This window comes from Anabas testudineus, chromosome 15 (assembly GCF_900324465.2).
Source record: "Anabas testudineus chromosome 15, fAnaTes1.2, whole genome shotgun sequence".
In the NCBI taxonomy this organism is placed as follows: Eukaryota; Metazoa; Chordata; class Actinopteri; order Anabantiformes; family Anabantidae; genus Anabas; species Anabas testudineus.
Window position 1 is genome coordinate 8,043,609 of NC_046624.1, and position 19,738 is coordinate 8,063,346.

The window sequence follows — 19,738 nt, forward strand, 5'->3', positions numbered from 1 at the left end:
AGACCCAAATGTGGCTAAAAGCACATCCATAAAGTCACAATTTAGACTGTTTACATGTACAGATAAGGAGTTTTATCAGCTGAGTAATGACAAGTACGCCAGATAATTGTGCATTGCTTCACCTCCACATTATTTTCTTTGCTGTGTCTAAATGTCTAGAATCCACATATGTTTTTCTTTCTTGTATCTACAGGTCATGCACGCTAGGCTCCTTGTTTCGTTTACTGTAGGAGGGGCCCTGTTGGAGGTCCACTATCGTCATGAGGCTGGGTGTGGTGACACATCCTTTCTCTCCGCCCCAAGGTGTTTGTGTAGCCTAAATAACGCTGGAGTGTCTGTGTGAGTGACTTGTACGGCTTAATCACAAGCACCCTTTATTAATTTATAACCTTTACCACCGATGGCATGTGATAATTCACAAACTCAGCTTAAAACGCCGTGAGACATATTTTTTTTTCTCACCTATATTATGTTATGAGCAGCTGGCGGTAGAGGCGAAAGCACATTGCGCGATGCAAATGGGATGGCGTGCTCGTTCGCGGAGCTCCTGCGCTGCGGCAGTTGCCAGGGGAGATAGGAGGGGAGGGGTTCTCATTGGCTGAAGTAGGCCTGTTGCCATGACGACGGCGAGGGGTTTGGTAGCGTTGCCTTGCGCTGTGTGATCTGCGCGCTGCGTGTATGGAGGAAGCAGCTGCTGATCTGATCTCTGACATTGTGCGAGACAGACATCTGAATAAACTGCGCACAGACGTGTCTTTAAACATACCGCACAGAGGCACGCCGTGCATGATTGTAAGTATCTGCTCGTTTATTTATTTTCTGCCCCCACCCCCCTTAATTTGCCGCAGGGAAACAGCGTTCGCCGTGAGACGGTCTGTGTTTCGAACAAGCTAAAAGTAAATGTGGTCAAGTGACTTTGCTTAGAGTCAGCATGGCAGATCAAGCGACAGCATGTGGCCAGCTAGCTAATGTTAACGTTACTTCTCTCTCTTCTCCGGAATCGAAGCTTCATGAGTAGAGAGAGGTATTTATAGCAGCAGAAGGTGGTTACCGTTTTCATACGTGAAAACAGAAGTAATGTGCTATTCTAGATATTTAACATGTTATGCTAACGCTAGCAGTGCGTTTACTTCACTGACCCATCGAGCGGCTGCTAACGCTACTTTGCCTCTGGGTTGTACGAGGTAAAGAGCTAACGTCGGTAATGTTACAGCTACTGAACGCACTTAAAGTTACTAAAGCTAGACAAAATGTAGTCAACTAAACGGAGATAAGTTACTTCGTAAAAAAAAGTCCCGACTGTCGGGGAGTGTTGTGCAACAGTCCACGTCATTATTTGTAACTTTGTATTGCTCATTGTGTTGCTGCTTGTGGTTGTTCGTGAGTGTAGTCTCGATTCCGTGGTGATTAATGTCACAGTATATCTAGCATTAGCAAAGCAAAGTCGTTTTCGTTTCACTCTGTTGTGAAGTGTTTCATTAAACGTCTTTATCGTGTCGCTTAACGCGTATTAAAAAAAAAAAAAAAAAAAAAAAGTTGTAGCTTGACATTTGTATCAGGTGATGTTGTTGTTAGTGTTAGTAGTTAGTGTTGGTTTACATTTCACTCATACCTATAAATAGGAGACTATATCTTGGTGTATATCGACTGTACCAGAGGTTGGGAGGCTTCACTGTTTAGCTAAGCACATGATGTAATGGATTAACATAAGATTGTCCCAGATTCAGAGTGCTCTACAATGTCAGAGTATAGGAAAAATATCTCTGTGCAATCCAGATATGCTTTATATGTTGGTGTTGGATAGGTCGTAGTACACTAGTAGTCTCTTTACCTGTCAGTGAGTTCAATTTCTTTGACTGGTCAAACCTCATCTAAATTTCATTGTGCTCTGAGGTTTCTGTGGCTATTTGGGGGGGAAAAATGGTAGGAAAGGTTATTTTCCTTTGTGAGGTGAGGTTATTACATTAATGTAGACTGATGTTGTTCCTTTCTTGTTGCTTGACAGTTATGAAAGCCCCCGTGATAAATACAAGACAAAGGCAACAGGAGCTTAATGGATAGAAAAACAACAAAAAGAAACAGATGCTGTCAGTCTGCCATTATTTTATTGCCAGAGTGTCTGTGGTTGTATTGTAGGTCAAACCATCTGTTGTCTTTGCTACTGTTTGTAGTCTTAGCTTGTATCCACTCCTGTACATGTTTGTATGTACAGAAGCCTCTTAAGGGAAAGTACTTTTGGCTCCCAGAATAGATGAGGGTCTGCTAACTTTACTGACATTCATTACTATAAATAAGACTTGTTGTAACCCCGTGACGTCTTTTTGCTGACATGAAACAACTTTAAAAACTACAGTGATCTAAAGTATTGTGAGTAGAATTAAAGTATTGTTAGTTGTGCATAATGTTTCTTGAACTGATCCAGTAGATCTCTTAAGACATTGTAGTTACCACAGGTAGCGCTAATCACTGATTTTAGGTATTTTGCTATTACAGTAAGAGATTAAATACAGGAGGCATACTGACCAATCTTTGTAAATATTCTGATCTGTTCTCAACCATTCTGCTGATAACTTTAAACAGATGCTTACAACTAGGTGATGTGACAATTGGTTATATGAGTCATAGTATCATTTTGTGTTTTTGTTGTATAATTCTGACGGTAAACCCCTGGGTGCTGCCCTTCCTATAAAGTTAATTTAAATGCATAATATAAAAGTTTTAGTGTTTTGTACTTAGAAACATTATCAAGAGTCACATAATTAAGGTACAAATGGCAAGAAAAAGTATGTGAACCTTTTGGAATTTCGTGGTTTTCTGCAATACTTCGTCATAAAATTTGATCTGATCTTCATGGAAGTCAATACTATAAGCAAATATAATGTGCCTCAAATAACACAATAAATTCTCATCTTTCTTGTCTTTGATGAGAACACCCATAAAAATCTCATGGTGCTAGTGGAAAAAATATGTTAACCCTTGGAATAATGACCTCCTTGCTAATTGGAGTCAGGTATTAGCATACTTTAGAAAATTAGTTTAGTGGTGTGGACTGAAGCTACTTAAACTGACAAAAATTAATCAAACTTTCTGAGTTTTCTATGCACAAGAAGAAGATACGTTAGCCATACCTCGCCAAAAGAAGCTTTCAGAGGATCTACGATCAAGAATGATGATTTACATAAAGCTGCAAAGGGTTACAAAGTGATTCCAAAGACTTTAGAAATTCACCAGTCTACAGTGAATAGAGTGTAGAGATTGAATGTAGATTGCTACACTGCATCAAACAATCTAGAAATGGAGACACTTTGGGACTGTACCTACTCTACCAACAAGTGGGTGGCCAGTCAGAAAGACCCCAAGAGCACAAGCAACACCCAGTGAGGTAAAGAAACAGCCCTGAGTAACAGCCAAAGATTTAAAGACATCATTGGAACTAGCTAACATCTACGTTTATGAGTCTACAGTGCGTAAAACATTGAACAAGCAGGATGTCTATGGCAGGATACCATGAAGGAAACTGCTGCTTACTAAAAAGAACATTGCTGAACACCTGAAGTTTGTGAAAGAGCACATTTACACTCCACAGCAGTATTTGCAAAATGTTTTGTGGACTGACAAAACTAAGATTGAACTATTTGGATAGAACCCACATACCTACATCTGGTGCAAAAAGGTCACTACATATCATCATGGAAATCATAAAGTATGGTGGAAGAAATATCGTGATTTGGGCCTGCTTTGCTGCACCAGGGCCTGGCTAGCTTGCAGTGATTGGGGGGAAAGATGAATTCCCAAAGGGGGGTGATTGGGGGATTCAACTAGTTATTACTTCCAAGGGTTCACATACTTTTTCCAGTAGCACTATGGGTTTTTTAATAATTGTTCATAATAAAGACATAAAAGATCTGAATTTTATTGTGTTATTTTGATATTTGTTTATTTTTTAGGCACATTATATTTGTTAATACTCTTAACTTTGATCAGATCACATTTTATGACAAATTAATGAGGAAAACCATGAAATTCCACTTGCTGCTGTATTTTATACCTACCAAGCACAGTAGTATCAAACAGTAGACACTTTAGTATCAGATATACATCAAGCCACTCTACACCTCTCAAGAAAACCACCCTTCTTCTTTACCACTTGGTAAACACTTTGGTGTCACTTTTCTGTAAAGGTGCTTGTTTTTGTTGTAGTAATGACAGAACAGGAAGATGTTTCTCAGAAGATGTATGAATAATAAAGCAATGTGACCAAAGAGGCCACCAAAGAATGGTACTTGGATGAATTTGAGTTAATTTCTACATTGCAAATCCTCGAGATCCATTTCCCTGTACATAAAGACATGTAACTACTGGGTTATTGCTTGTAGCATTTACCCACTTTTTCCAAGCAAGAGTGACACAGAATCTGCACTTCAAAATGGTGGTGTTGCAGTGTAATCAGTCTTATCACAGAGCTGTGTACTCTGACCCAGAGTAAAGGAAAGGTTGTGTCCTCTAAAATCCACCATGTTCTTTGGTATATAAGTGACTGTGTTTTTAAATTCATTACGAAAGCTAAGCCATGGCAGAAACGTTTGAGATTGCTTAACAAAGTCTAAACCTGGTTTCTCATGAATTGGCTAAACAGAAAAGCTGAAAGCTTTATAACCTCCTGTTCTGTGAAAACCCTTTAATTACTGAGTCATTGGTGACTTTGATTTTACTGACTGGATTGGGGTAGCCATTGTTATTGCAGTAGAAGAGGTTGAATAATTCAGTGATTGGCAGAATAGGGAAGTTGATGGTCTGTCCTTACTTAAAATGACTGCTTTCCCATAATTATGTTGTTTTTTTGCATATTGTAGTATTTCAAAAAAAAAAGAAGCTTAAAATACAGTAACATTATGATTTGTAAAGGAAGTGAAAGTATTTTTACAAAAAAAAAAAAACTCTTATTATGAGGGTGTAGGTTGATAGTGTTGTCAACAATAAACGCTACAATCACATGTCTATCTGCGATCAGTCACTAATCAGTGAGCTCCAGCTCTGACTACTGGTGTTTGCTGGTCTGCCTTGTGGAGTTGAGGAGTTTTGCTTCAAGCAACCATTCATCCTTAAATGGTTGAAGGTGCATGTGTGGTTCATCACCTGCGTACAGCCCCTGTGTGTTTTTGAAGAAGGGACATCCCCAGTGGTATATACTCTTTTGTTGTCTCATGTCTGTGGTTTTCTTCTAATCAAACATAAGTGCTAGCCCTGAATTTGGGATGCAAATGTTAAAGCCTGTAAAGGCCGTCTTCACCTCCCCTGGTCATGGTTTTGTTTTCCTCTTCTGTTCAGAACTTGCGTCTTTATTTTTTATTTTTTGGTAATGTTTCACATCATTTAGCATCTCATGAGAGATCAGGGTACGGCTAAATGCCATCTATTTTTATCCCCCAAGCTTTGCATTTAACAGCTGTCACTATTTTCCAAACTAGGGGTAAACCTACGGTAGTTAATATCATGACATTAACAAAAAACACAGAACATTGTTGTTGTGATTTAATTTACCAAATATATTAATACACAGCGTGAATGTGAAAGCATGTAAATCACATTACAAAGTTACATATAGACATTATGTATATTCCTGTTGTGGTGTCCCCCTGTGTACTTCAGTTATTGTTTTACATTTCTTGATTGGTCACAGTGGTTATGCACTGCACCCTCCTTCTTTTCCCTGCCCCTCTTTAACCCCCAGACTGTTCCTGTCTAATTTCTGATGGGCTAGACTCAAGGCACAGCCCATTAGGGCCCTGCCTCATTGAAAGCAACACTTATGGGACCATTTCCCTGATTGAGAGAAAGGAAGAGGGAAACACAACTGTGTCCATTGTCATAATGGGCCTTTATCCTGTTACCCCTGGCTAAATTAACAGGATTTATTTAATTGATGGCTGTATGACAACAACAACTGGGTTTGGGTTTAATCATGATTGTGTCAGTTTACAACAGTTTGTACCGAGTGCCCACCAAGGTGCCACAGAATTTAAAACAATATTGTCACTAGAACAGCAAACGTAGACATAAAAAGGAATGCCTTATGTATACAAGAATTAATGTTTTATACTGCGCCCAGTGTTTGAAAAGGCTCAATTGATAAATAAGTATGAAACCTGGTTTGCTAAAATGTGTCTAGAGCTTTACGATTTAATTTTTTTTTTTGTCATTTTCATGACATCGCCATGGTGATTTATTGTAAAATTTCATTGGGGAAAGATTTTAAGTGAACTTAATTTTAGTAGCGCTTATTACAGAGGCCTTGTCCTAATGTGACAAAATCATCCACAATATTCTTTATAATAAAAATGAAAACTTATAAATTTCTCAAGAAGAATGCAGACTTTTGTTGATGTACTCATTTCCTTTAGAAGTTTCAGTAAATATTTTTTTATTCACGTACTTCCCTCTGTCCTCCTGCTGTACCCACTGGATTTGACATAGATACTGTACCTATGAAGCCCTCCATTACAGTTTGCTTTGATTCAGGAATGACGACTTTTGAACTGGAACCCACTATTCCTCCATAATCCACTGAAGCTTAAATCTTATTTTCTTTGTGTCATTTATAATTTGAATTATAGAGTTGTGTATGCTTTTGGTATTTGAAAGTATACAAGGTTGTGGCGAATGCCAATTGGTAGAGTGTTTGTACACTGAACTTACAGCCACATGACTCAAGAGATAAGGTTTCACTGTTGGCTGGGGTCTGGCATGTACTTTGGAAGTCCTCTCCTCTGTTGACAGTCGAAGTGCAACCCTGTGTGTTTGAGTTTAAAATCCCTGTGTGAAGTTAATGCCTCTGATGTACATCACAATAGTTATCAATTGTTCTGTTTGATTGTTTTTCCCTGACTGGTAAATGATTTCATCAGCCAATACATTAGGTTGGGCTCGGGTGTTTGTCAGTGGTCTATAAGCTCCATGCTGGAATTCATAGATTGCCAGAGTAAACACTGCTGCTTCAATAAATGCTATCTTGCTGCTTGAGTCCACTGTTTTGGTGTAGGGCAGGCCTAACTGTCTCTGTGTGAAGTCTGAATTTGTTTTCTGAAAATGAACTTCCTCAACAGGCAGGAGGTGTTTCCTTCCCTCCCGGTCCTCTGTTTGAAACTGTGAGGTGAATACTGAGCACTACTGAAACATGACTAGAGCAAAAACAACTGCTCCTTTGTATAAGCCAAGTGTGGGGCCAATTGTAATGCTTTGTGCAAGCTTTTTCTTTTGCTTTCACCTCAGGCACAGAGTAGATTATTTAAATCTATTGAGTAGTTTCATTTAAAAATGTATCATTTATTAGTGCTTCAATAGTAGCCTGATTAGCCTTCACATTAATAGATGCTTTATTTATAATGACATAATTTGACCCTCCTATAAAATAAAAGACTGCCACTTGGCTGCCTCTCTCTGGAACAACCTCTCTCTCTCTCTTTCTCTCTCTCTCTCTCCCTGTTTCTCCCATTCTAACTCAGCCCCCTTTGTCTCATTCACATTTTTACAGCTGCAGCCAGACTGGGTAGTCACCTAAATATCAGTTAGGGTTTCAAATAACAGCCCTTGCCATGGGGCTGTGTGACACACCTTTATGTATCTGTTACAGAGGTGTAACTGGTTTGTGTCAACCGGTTTATTTCTTCCGAAAAGGGTGCGGCATGTGTACGTCAATCTCTGGAGTTTTTGTTTTGACGTCTTGTTGTTGATTACTTACATAAAAATGATGTGTTGTGTGCAATTTTTAGCCAACAAAAACCGTCTTTGGTATATGGAACGAGTCTTATTAATATGCCTTAATGGCACTTACTCAGTAGTGCCATGACATCCAGGTTGGCTGTGGCCTTTTCCACTGCTCTTTGTCGGGTTTGTGGAGAACAGCAGCATATTGCTTGCCTCAGCATTTTCTGCCTGTATTGATCTCCCCACATTAGCTCTCTCTTCATGCACAGACATTAGCACAGTTGCTTCCCTTACAACATCGGCTGCCGTGGCAACTGAGTACTGATTGTGAGATTTGCTCCCAGGAAATATCTCAAACCAGTACCTCTTCATTTTGATGCAGCTATCATCTCCTTTACATTCCCCCGTACATATTTGACACATCAACAGCTTGATTTGCCACTTAAAGCTATCTCCATATGTCTTTGTGTATTTTTGAATAGGCTAAGTGCTTAACAGGATAAAAGAGCAGTTTGAAAGGGGAGAAAATGTGCCTTGGCACCTGCTGTTAGTGCCTGCCTGTTTGCACATGAATATGATGAGGCTGGCGGTGCGCGGGGCTATTTTAACTTGCAGATGAGCCATCAGGTCAGCACCATTGCAGCTTTGGTGTATTTTCAAGGATGAGCTGCAGTCAACAGGCCAGTCCAGCTTATTAGCTCCCTCTCCCCTCGCCACTCTGTACACACTAGTGTCCCATTATTCATTGCATTCCCAGCCGCCTCTCTTTGATGCCTTCATAAGAGCAGTGATAACTGCGATCATTGCAGCAGGAGTAGTAATTGACCAGCTGCAATAATGGTAAAACACCTCCTGTGTTTGCTTGGATGCAAGACAAGCTTTCCCCACCATCCACTCAACCTCTGTTGATATTCAAATGACAGTCTTCTGGAGGAGCTGCTCCAAAGAGGATAACCATTCTCTGGCACCCAAGGGCCCAGCTGATAGGTCAGGGCCGTAAAGATTGACTGAGATGAAGCTCTCTTTACTTTAAGCGTAATCAGTGGTCTCACACTTTTAACCAAGCCTTTTCTTCTTCTCATGGCTCTGCCACAAAACCCAAGCAGGTGGACTGAGGAAGAAGTGAGGATGAGCATGGGGAATGTTTATACTTGACTGTTGCTCCTGACGACACACACGTTAGCCACACCTTTTAATCAAACGGCCTGATGGTGTCTAGGCCTTTTATTGCCACATGGGGTGTTGGCTTGTGGTTAACTGTAAGGTAAATGTTGTCAGCATGTGTTGGGTAACGCAGTCATGGATCCAGATTTATACTCACAAAGAACAACCTAAAGTAGCACATCATGGTTTGTCTGTCTGTCTGATCCTTCATTTAACTATATTTTAACCATGTCCTTGTCAGATGTCACTCTTAGTTTCTTGACTTGGTCTGCCCCTAAACATTTCATTTTTCAAAAGGGCACACACACACACACACACACACACACATACACACACACAGCTAAATATAGCCTGAAAGGATTTTTGAAAGGATAAATGATATTTTCATCCCAAACTGTAGACTTGCCTTACTGCTTGGTCCCCTTTCTGTTTGTGAATTCATTCAGAGTAGGAACCTGTCGTGTCAAGGGATATCTTTGTGAGTTTTGGTCTCTTGAGCAGAGATTTTCTTTTAACGCAAATGGGCAGTTCTCTTGCTGCCTGACATATCTGATTGCTCTACTTTGCTGAGAGCTGTGATTCATCCTAGACTCAGGATAACTTACACATCCTACCTCACTGAGTCTCATCTGTCGCTCTCATCCTTCTCCACCTCAATCTCTTGGTCTCTCGATTGCTCTGTCATGGATGGCCTTCCATCAGATGATTTCCCTATTGTTATATCTTTTCTTAGCTCCGAGCACTCTGCTTGTTTGCGTTGGGCTTGGAAAGCTCTTTGAGTTACTTATATGCACCACATTGTAAACAAGCAAAATTCTGCCTTTCTGACACAATAAAATATAGACAGTAGAGGATTGACAAGCAGAGATCAACATGTCCTCACTTACAGAGCATACAGGATGTACTATTATGAAACTGAAACCAATATATAAGCAAGCTTTTAGGGCTGAATAAATCATGACCCTAGATTTAGACACCACTCTATGGCTCTGCTATCTGATTGAGAGTTGAGTCGTCATTTTATAAATGCACTAATGCCTCCTTTTTCCCCCTACCCTGCTTGCTGACTGGCTTTGACAAACTGATTTGTGTGTGCGCATACACTCAAGTTTGACCCAGTTCTTATCACAGAAACGAAAATATAAGCCTATCTACCACAATGTTCGCCTTCCCTTTGCAACTTTCCAACCTTCTCCTATCTCGGCCTCGGACCACCCCAGATCCAGGACATCTGGTGTCGACACACGGGTGCAGCAGGAGCATTTCGTTACAGGACGCCTGCTCAGTGGTTGTGTGTGTCAGAGCCAGCCAACATGGATTACTTATTTTGTTATTGACTCTTGTTTGTGGGATTTCTGTTCTTAATTGAAGCATGGTTGTCATGGTGACACCTAGGACATAAATCTTGTTGTGAGCAGAGCCAAAGAGTGATCTCTTCATGCTCTTGGCATGGTTGACCAGTGTGAAAGACCTTAGCTTGTGTTTTACAGTTATTAGTTTTTTTGGGCACAAGACGTAATTTAAAATAAATCTAAAGTGTAAGTAAAAATTAGTTGTCATGCTGCGATACAAATCTATTTCTCTGTCTGCATTTATAATAACTTCATAACTCACTACATTAGGTTCAACTACAACTTTGACAGGGTCACTCATGTATAGGATGAAGGTTTTCTTGTTTTATTGATAACAGTTACTTTAGTTAAATTGGTTAATGATACAGGATTTCTGGCTGTATCGGAATTATTACTGCTGTTTAAATGACTGACACTTCTGTTGCCACTTCACACTACTTAATCTGGCTTGTGACAAATTGAGACTTGATCCTGGCTGAATGTAGATCAGCCTGTAAGAGCCATCCACTCTGTAAGATGGAGGACTTCCACTCATTCCAGCAGTCGCTGGATGGTTTCATGCTCATTTACACATAACGAGCAGCTGGGTCTTGTCTGAAACAAGGTGGGCGTAGGGTAGGAGTGGAGTCTTAAGTCGGTTCAGTTGCTTGAAAGGACCTCCTTAAAGGTCCTTGGATGAAGTCAAGAGGTGGGAGAGCTGAGAGCCTCTCTGTCTTTACTAGGCGTGGATGAGAGGGACAGTGAGAGGGCCAGGAAGTGCGATAGAGCCAGACAGCACAGCTACAGGGATGTGCCCCAAAGGGAAACTTAAGAAAATAAGGTTAATGCTTGGAAAAGCACATCATTCCAATATGTTTCATCCAGTTACCACCAAAAAACAATGACTTTGTTTCTATACTTAACTTTTATAATATTAATTACTTATTTTTTCTCTCCATCTAGACCTCTTTGAATTAATGGGTCCAATTATTGGGATGTCACCAGATAAGAAAACGGAAATTCCGGGTATGCAAGAGGAGCGGACAGGGCTCAGAGGTGTTTGTGGTGTAGGAACACTGCCTGAGGCGGAGTGCGCGTCCAGTCCGCTGGCAACCAGCGTGGATCGTACTGGAGGTACGGAGGATGAGGAGCTCACCAACCTCAACTGGCTCCACGAGAACCTACTTCAGAACTTCACTCTCGGGGGTCCTGAAGCTCAACCCAGCGGCAGCCCACTCTTTGACATAGAGGGAGACTACAGGTCAAACCAGGGCCCATCATCATCCTCCTCATCTTCATCACACAGCAGAGGCAGGGAGCGGGACTCGTTGAAGTCAAAGCCCCCTTTCTCATTCTCTCTCCTCATCTACATGGCAATTGAGCAGTCTCCCAGCAAGTCTTTGCCTGTTAAAGAAATTTATGGCTGGATTCTTGAGCACTTCCCTTATTTCTCAAATGCCCCCACTGGCTGGAAGAACTCAGTTCGTCACAACTTGTCCCTGAATAAATGCTTCCGTAAGGTCGAAAGGAGTTTGGGAAAGGTAGGTTAACACACTCTCTCTTAAATTTCATACGTGCATACACATTCAAACTTGGTGGTCTCAAACTTAATGGTCTCCTTTATTCTGTGGTGGTATAATATAGAGTGATATTAAAGTTTTTATAGGCCAAAAAATATCTGTCCTGTTGAGGAAAGTACTCTTTTTGAAAACTCCTTTACAGTGTCAGCCTGCAGTGTGACTTGTGTGTCCATGTCCAGGACTGTAACACAGCCGCAGGGACCTCTGACTCTGCAGTGATAAGGGTGGAAACCAGTCAAGGTCACAGATACTCCTTTAGAAGAAATGCAAACACAGCACACCAAGTTACACTTTATCTCCTGAAGGTAGAGAAACAGTTTTAACTGGCGAGAACGGTATCAGTTAGAAACCTCTACTGGGGAAGGAAGAAAATGTGACCTAAAAAGCAGAGTTTGTAGGAAGGATCTTTGTCAGCCTTGTCCAGGGAAGAGATACACATTACTTCTGTTCAGCCAGAAAAAATGGAGAAGTTAACCTCCTCATATGCACATGTTTGTGACAAAAGCATAAAAACATGCTGCATTTCCCACACCAAACATGCTTGTGAACTGAAATTGAGATGGGAAACACACTATTTGTGAAATCTTTTTTTTTTTTTTTAATTGTTTTCATTTCTGTTGAGCTCTTCTGCTCTCAAAGTTAAAAATGTTTTGTTTGTTTTTTAGCAAAATATTCAGCTTATCAGCTTTATCTGGATGTGGTTTGATCAGAATTGACTGACAGTGGCCTTAAGAAGAAAAGCAAATGCTCACAAAACTTTGTGTTGAGATTTTTTGCATTAAGTTGCAAAATCACAATGTCTGCATGGACGCTTGTGACATCACTCGTTTCCAGCTGAGGCCCACCCACTTACAACGCATCAGAAAATCAAAGCAAACAAATAATGTGACAGAACATGTATAGTGTAGACCTTATCTTTTAATGTAAGATGCTACTTAAGAAAAGTGCTCAACAGAACCTTTAATAGAGTTTTAGTGAAGCTTTTTTGTTTTCTTTCAGTATAGTTTGAGTATGTTGCTAGTTTGCCTGTTACTATAACTGATCCTGGGAGTGACATGATGGTAGCCATATTGAGCTACAGTATGAGTTCGGACTTGTGACTGCTAAAGCCTGTGGTGCCAAGGCTGTGTCTGGCTAAGACCTCGTATTTTCCCACCATGGGAGGGGATGGTGGTTAGCACTCGGTGAGTAGCAACATGGTGCGGTGCAGGCCGCTCAGCATGCAGGTGCACAGCGTGAACCCTTCGTCTGCTGATAGACCAGCACCAGTTTCACATGACACACTGGCTGGTGGTTTCCGTTGCCATGGAAACATTTCCTTCTTCCTGCATCGGGTCTGGCTGGTAATCTGAGTCAAGGTTATTCTCCTCCCTCGCTCACTCTCTCCCTCCCTCACTCTATTCTCCTCCCAGTCTGGCCAAGAATACGCCGCCATCAGATAAAGTGACAGTTAGCACACTCCCGCACACATTACCAACAGACAAATTCATTCCTCACACAGTGCTGTGGAGCAATTGTTTGTAATTATGTAGTGAAATTTGACACATCACTGTGCTTTCAGTGCAGTCAACTAGTATCTCGTAATCTTTGTCTGCTGAGACATTTGTGAAAAATTCTAAATCTAAACCCTAAACATTTGTTTTGCATCATTTTAAGTTGTTATTGATACACATAGTATACTGTCTTAAATATTGTACAGTTACTCAACTTTGTGACCTGGGTGTAGTTGTTTGACTCTACCTGTGCTTTCTTACAGGCCAATGGAAAAGGTTCTCTCTGGTGTGTTGACCCAGAATACCGCCCCAACCTGATTCAAGCCCTTAAGAAGCAGCACTTCCCTGCCGCACATGCCTTCTGCACACCACCCGCCTCCCCAACCAGGTAAACGTTAATCAACCTTTCATGAAGTTTGTATTGTTTTTTGTGAAATCAGTAATATCATATTTATCAAAGCTTTTATTCAACACGTTAATCATGTGTCCACTGATTTTTGCTGCCAATAATTCTAGCTTATGGAGCAGATGCATATGATGTCCATCTGCCTCTAGCTCAAAAACTCCTGATGATAACATCTGGAGGAGTTCTTCAGTTCAGATGATATTATCTGGTTGCTCACAACAGAGGTTACCTGCCTCCCCAGAATTCCTCAAGATGTCATCATTACAAATGAAGGATCTCTCTGCCTTGGAAAAAGTCCTTGAGATCTAGAGGACTTTTTCAGAAGCAGAGAGTTATTTTAGTGTTAAAAAAAAGCTAGAAAAACCTTTAATATTTAATTCATATACTTGAAGCGTCATATTTGACTTTTCTTTACAGTATATTTTCTTCACCTTTATCTCAAAGCCTTACCCTTTATGTCTTTTGTTTACCTTCTACAGTGCCTCCTCGCCCCCTCGCCATCTTTTTCTACAGGGCTGCTCATTCAAAGGTGAGACCGAAGCAAACATACGTGCCATAAGAGCTCTCTGCCCAGCAAGAATCTGCAGATGCATACAAATTCCAATCAGTGCAGTTTGCTAGCTTGTGTTTGTGCAGTATTTTGATTTTGTTGCCTTTGCACATTTCAGTCCCAGAACATTCAGCATCACTGTGCCTTTATCCTCAACTCTTGGTTTGATTTGTTGCTTTCAAGTCATTGACGCTTCACGTAGACCTTATTGTTGAGAGCTCCCAGTTGACGTCTCAGCCTCCTCTTCACCCCCCCACCCCCCCACTCCCGCCTTTGGATTTGTAACCTTGACGACAGGCAGAGGTTCTGCTGGTGCAGAGTGTTGAGCACTCAGTCTCACTGTAATCATTAATAATTTAGAGCCACAGAAGTGAGCTATGATGCTTTTAGACACTTTGTCATGTCTGAAAAGATCAGACGCACTCTCTATCAGTGGGTTGAATTAATCCACTGGTTTGTTTAGCTGAATCTTCTGCATATACATTCCCTTTAGTAAACATTATGTATGTCATTATGTAGTCTGCAGCTTAAAATGACTAAAAGAACCCAGTCCTCCCAGTCCTTTTGGAGATGCCATGCTACCATGCTTTCATACCTTAGGACTGACCATCATGCATGTTCTCTCCTCTTCCAGAGTCTGACATTGATGCTGCCACTGCCATGATGCTCTTAAACTCTGCCCCCGGGCACCACGTTGACCCATGTAAGAGAATTCACATGCAGCCATATTTTTGCCTGTTCTTCAAACTCTTTGTACGCTACCCCTGACATACCACCCTGTCATTGCTTAATTTTTGTGTGTGTGTGTGTGTGTTTTTTTTGTTTTTTTTTTGTAATGTGTACGTCTCCTGTTCTTTGTTTCTTCGCACAGGAAAGGTTTTAAGGATGTTATTGTACATAACTGCAATATCTTCTGTACTAAACATTTTTGGGAAAATATATTTAAATATATGTAATAGTTTGACATTTGACTTTACAAAACTGTTTCTTTAAGAACTTCATTTAACATATACTTTATTCTACAGGGATTTCTAAGTTTAGATTTATTTTATGTTATAGTAGTTTTTATTGTTTGCTTATATTGTAGATTAGATCCTAATGTATTTTATCTATGTTAAGTTCCTTTGATTCATATTAAAATCCCTCTAATACCCATTTAATGTAGATTTTTGTTGAAAATTTGTACTTTCCCCATCTACTTTAACAATGAGATATTTTTAAATCAAGATTTCCCTTTTTGGCCAAGACTAGTATTAGTTCTGCTTTATACTTGTAAACAAGCCAAATTATTTCTGCTTTTTCTTGTGCAGAAAAAAGGTAATAAAGCAAAAGGTAGTTTACTTTAAAGTCACAATAGCATTTGTTTACTGCCTTATTGAAATTTACCTTACTTGACTGTAACATTAGTGGTAGTAGTAGTAGGAATGTTTAGTAGTAGCATTTGTTGTATTGTAATAACCCTGTAAAATAAGCTTCAGCATTGGAATGAATACTTATGACTCTTTCCAACTTCTGCTCTATTTAGGCAATTCAGACAGCCCACTGGACCTCTCCAGACCTGACTCGGTCCTGGTGAGCAGCGATCCAAAGCAGGACCACAACTACAGCAGTGCAGCCCTGCAGCGCTGCTCTTCCCGGTCCTCCTCCTCATCTCTTTCCTCCCTGGATGAAGGAGGCTGCGACCCCAGACAGTCCCGCCGCGCCGGCAGCGAGGGCTTCCACAGCGACGAGGACTCAGATCTCTGGGACGAGAGGGGTGTCCACCAGACAACTTCTCGACGTCCACCCGCCGTCAAGTGGCCCATCAGCAAGAGGGCACGACGCGAGATCAAGCCAGAGCTGGATGAGGAGCTGAAGGAAGCGGCCGGCTCCTTGCTGCACCTCGCTGGTATACGCAGCTGCATGGAGAGTTCCAAACGCACTGTCAAGAGCACAAAACTTAACAGGAAATGAAGATTTTTTTTTTTTGCCCCCATCAGACTCCGGACCCTTTGAACCCTAACCTCTGACCCCTGATCATGTGTCCCAGTGTGCCTCCTTCTCCTTATCTGATCGTTCATTGGCCATTTTGAGCCTTTTTTTTTGTTTGGGAATATTCCTGTCCAATAAAACAAATGGCAATAGTATCGTTCACACAGGAGAACAAAGCCATATAGACACTTTTGTAACTTGGGGGTGACTGCTCGGGGTGGGTGTTTGGGCTATGGAGAACCATTAAGATACTTATCCAAAATGACCTGCCTGCTTCAGTTGGATTAGAAGATTGTGAAGTTTTCTCTGAAAGACAGAATGGCAAAAGCTGAAGGTTTTAGAACTCAAAGCATTGCATGCTTCCTCCTCAAACCTGTATCCTCTTCCAAGTGAATCTATTTATGAAGCGAATGAGTGCATGTTTGTAACAGACAAAATCTAACCTCCTCCTGGTGTTATCAGTTTCTCCTTTATGGGCTAAAGAAAAAAATGCCACTGTTTTGAAAGGAATTCTTGCTCTATGAATCCTCTTGTAAGAGAGATGCAATAATTAATCCACAACCTTAACTTTTTTGACATCACTTCATTGTGGCATTTTTTTTCCCCAGAGTTGAGTATGCTAGTTAAACTTTACAATTAAGAGAATGAATGGAGTAGTATTATGATCTTGTGCGATAAACCTATTACACACGAGCTCCAGCTCTGTTTCAGGATTAGCAAGATGTGGAAATAGTATTCCTCTGCCACTGCCAAATTTAGTTGCACAGTTAGCTATACTACTCCTCTCGGTTTTGTGCAGCCATTACAGTGCTTGTATTATTTCTTTCTCTCATCCTGTCAGTCCATTTCATCCATCAGTGTGTGTATGTGTTGACATTTATTGTGTAGACAAAGATCATATATTCATGTGTGTGGTGACCGCCTATGCAAAGTGAACATCTGCCATGCATTTCCAGGTGTTCACTGTGTGTTCGAAGGTTGCCCTCCATAGGTTTTATTTTTTATTTTTATGTGTGTGTATCATAGTGTATGTCGACGTTCAACAGTCATGACAGTTTAAATCGGTCAGTCGCTTTTCTTCTAATGTCAAAGTAATCCTACTGCTCCAATGAGTGCGTTTGGTGTCCTGACAGATCTCCTTGCTGTAGCTGTGTTTTGGGGCTACTTGGTTGGTTTCTTGCTCTTTCTGAATGCAGATCTTGTAAAGAAACAGGAGCAGACAGGAGGTTGCCACAGCTTCTTGTGCCATTATTTGGGTTTTGCAGTTTGATTATTTTTCTGTGTGTTCTTCTGTGTATACTTCAGGAAATTACAAAATCATACATCAAATTTTCTTCTGTCTGGTCACGTGGCCAAGTTAATTCACAATTTGAGGGAAGATGTGTCTGTATTGAATGAAACATGCGGACCATATTAATGTAAAGAACGAGAATATAGTCACGGCCCGAGAGGAGTGGACTTTTATCTGTGCGGTCACTCGCTGGCGAGACGTTGAAGACCTGTGCTGCTCTCACCCTGAGCCCTCAGTTCTGGCTGGCCACTAGTGTTTCGTCCTTGCTCTTCCTCCTAGAACAAAATAAGGAAGTGCACGCTCTCTTCTCAAGCTGTGAAATGAGTTTCTGTCAGTTAATTGCATGTAGTTCACTGAGGGGAAGTTACGAACCACTTTTGCAAAAGGCCACAATTCTCATTTGAGCTTTTAAAAAAGCTGCACACACACACAGCGTATAGTACAAGGTAAAATGGAGGCGCACAAGGGGTAACAAACTAATGATATTATCTCTTCCCACAGTACTAAATCACTTTGTGCCACAGTAACTGTTAGTGTAGCATGCGTGGCCAGTGCCAAACATGTTCTTGTGCCACTGATGTGAAACTGGAAACGACCACGGTCACTATATTCCCCTGCTGCCACAATGTACATGTGATTTAGAGTAACAATGCCCTACTTTTCTGAATCATCCTAACAGGAAATGGGAGAGTACTCTGGTCAGTACAGTGACTTATTTTTGTCACTTTAGAGTGGGAACTGTTCTCAGCAGAGTAAACTGCAGTTCTCATTGAGTATACACTGGTCTTCTTTAGCTGTGAAAAAAAGAACAAATTATTGTTCTTTAATCATCAACTTATTTATGACATTAATTTATGGGATTATTGAATGCACACTCTATCAAACGCTGGTCATTTCAAAGAATGACTAGGCATATTTACTTCTCTCCCTTTGAACTCTTTTTTTTTTTCTTCTTGTTTATTTTACAGCAATACACATTTTTCTCTTTCACTATGTTATAGTGATTAAGTATTTTGCCAATGTCTATCGTCTCTAGAGCGGGTGCTTTTTTATTTCTTTCTTTCTTTTTTCTATTTAACCATGACTGCCAGGTTCTCTTGATGTTTTGTTTTGCTTTTCATTAGGCTGGATAGAAGACTGTCAATTAACATTGATCCTGAAACCTTTTTGTTGCCAAAATTGATGTACGGCTGGGGTGGACAGTTTAAGATGAACAAGTTCCCCGTGTGCTGTACAAGTCCTTTAAAGCTGATTGAATCATTTTTACATTTGTCTCATGTATGATTTTTGTTTGGATATTATGACTCGCACAGTCACAAATTGAAGATTAGCTCTCAGTCTCATCACAGTTTAGCAATTTTTTTGAAAATGACTGCCACTTGTAACTCATGCTTCCAGGTATTGTTATGGGATGTTAAAATGTTTTGGATATCACCGAAAACTGGAACAAACTAACTCAGTCCCCAAGCTGCTGCTGTGTAGTTTCGGACCTACGTTAAAGTATAGGGACGACTGCGAAGAAATTATGGAGAGACTTATAGAGGAAAGATCTCACTCATTCTTTCTGTAGCACTTGTAACATGCAAAATAACAAAACCCAGTTGCTTAATTGCTCAACAGCTGTGATTGAATATTGATTATGTGATTCTCCAAATTCTGTTTCAGTTCCTATGGGTATAATGAACATTTTGTTGCATTTGAAAGCTGCCAACCCAGTATCAGTTTGTGTCAGTTGTCTGCCATGTCTATTGAACCGACACACCTTTTTGGTTTTTGTATGCTAACCTCTGTTGATAAAATGTTTATAAGATTTATTTTCGCCAAAGATATGCAATTGCATTATATATGGTATTACAAAATATTAATAAAAACCTGTTCTTGTTACGACCGTGTGCATCTTTTTATTCTTGTGAGAGCTGCGGCTCCGCTTCAGCATTTTATCACTGCAAATGAGACTTGACACTTTTTTTTTTTTTTGTGCTCAAAACTATCTTCCACCACACAACACACACAATGTGATAACTTTACATTAGTAACCTACACTAGCCACATTTTCAATCAGTATTGCCACCTGCTGCGTAGGCCATAAGATCGCAATTCTAGTCAACAATAGCCTGTTCTTGTAGAATAGCTACATGTGGCTCCTTTCTCAGTTTTCACGTGGCCATGTTGCAGCTGGTAAATATTTCCCAGCAAGTCCAGCAGTTCACTGCTGTTTTGACTGCACGCACTGTGCTCAGCACTACGT

The 19,738-nt window shown here is 40.6% G+C and overlaps 1 protein-coding gene across 4 annotated transcripts; it reads left to right on the top strand.

Moving 5' to 3' along the window:
* Window positions 1-379: 379 nt before the first annotated feature.
* On the top strand, window positions 380-19,374 carry foxn2a (forkhead box N2a). 4 transcript variants are annotated; one of them, XM_026354932.1, is made up of 6 exons: window positions 380-792; window positions 11,163-11,740; window positions 13,536-13,660; window positions 14,158-14,207; window positions 14,863-14,931; window positions 15,754-19,374. In XM_026354932.1, exons 2-6 carry the CDS (start codon window positions 11,177-11,179, stop codon window positions 16,179-16,181), a joined length of 1,236 nt encoding a protein of 411 aa, XP_026210717.1. In that variant the 5' UTR covers window positions 380-792; window positions 11,163-11,176; the 3' UTR covers window positions 16,182-19,374. The 4 variants fall into 4 exon arrangements, with proteins under 4 accessions (XP_026210717.1, XP_026210719.1, XP_026210720.1 ...); XM_026354934.1 differs by lacking the exon at window positions 380-792 and adding an exon at window positions 922-1,024; XM_026354935.1 differs by lacking the exon at window positions 380-792 and adding an exon at window positions 1,067-1,184.
* Window positions 19,375-19,738: the final 364 nt, after the last annotated feature.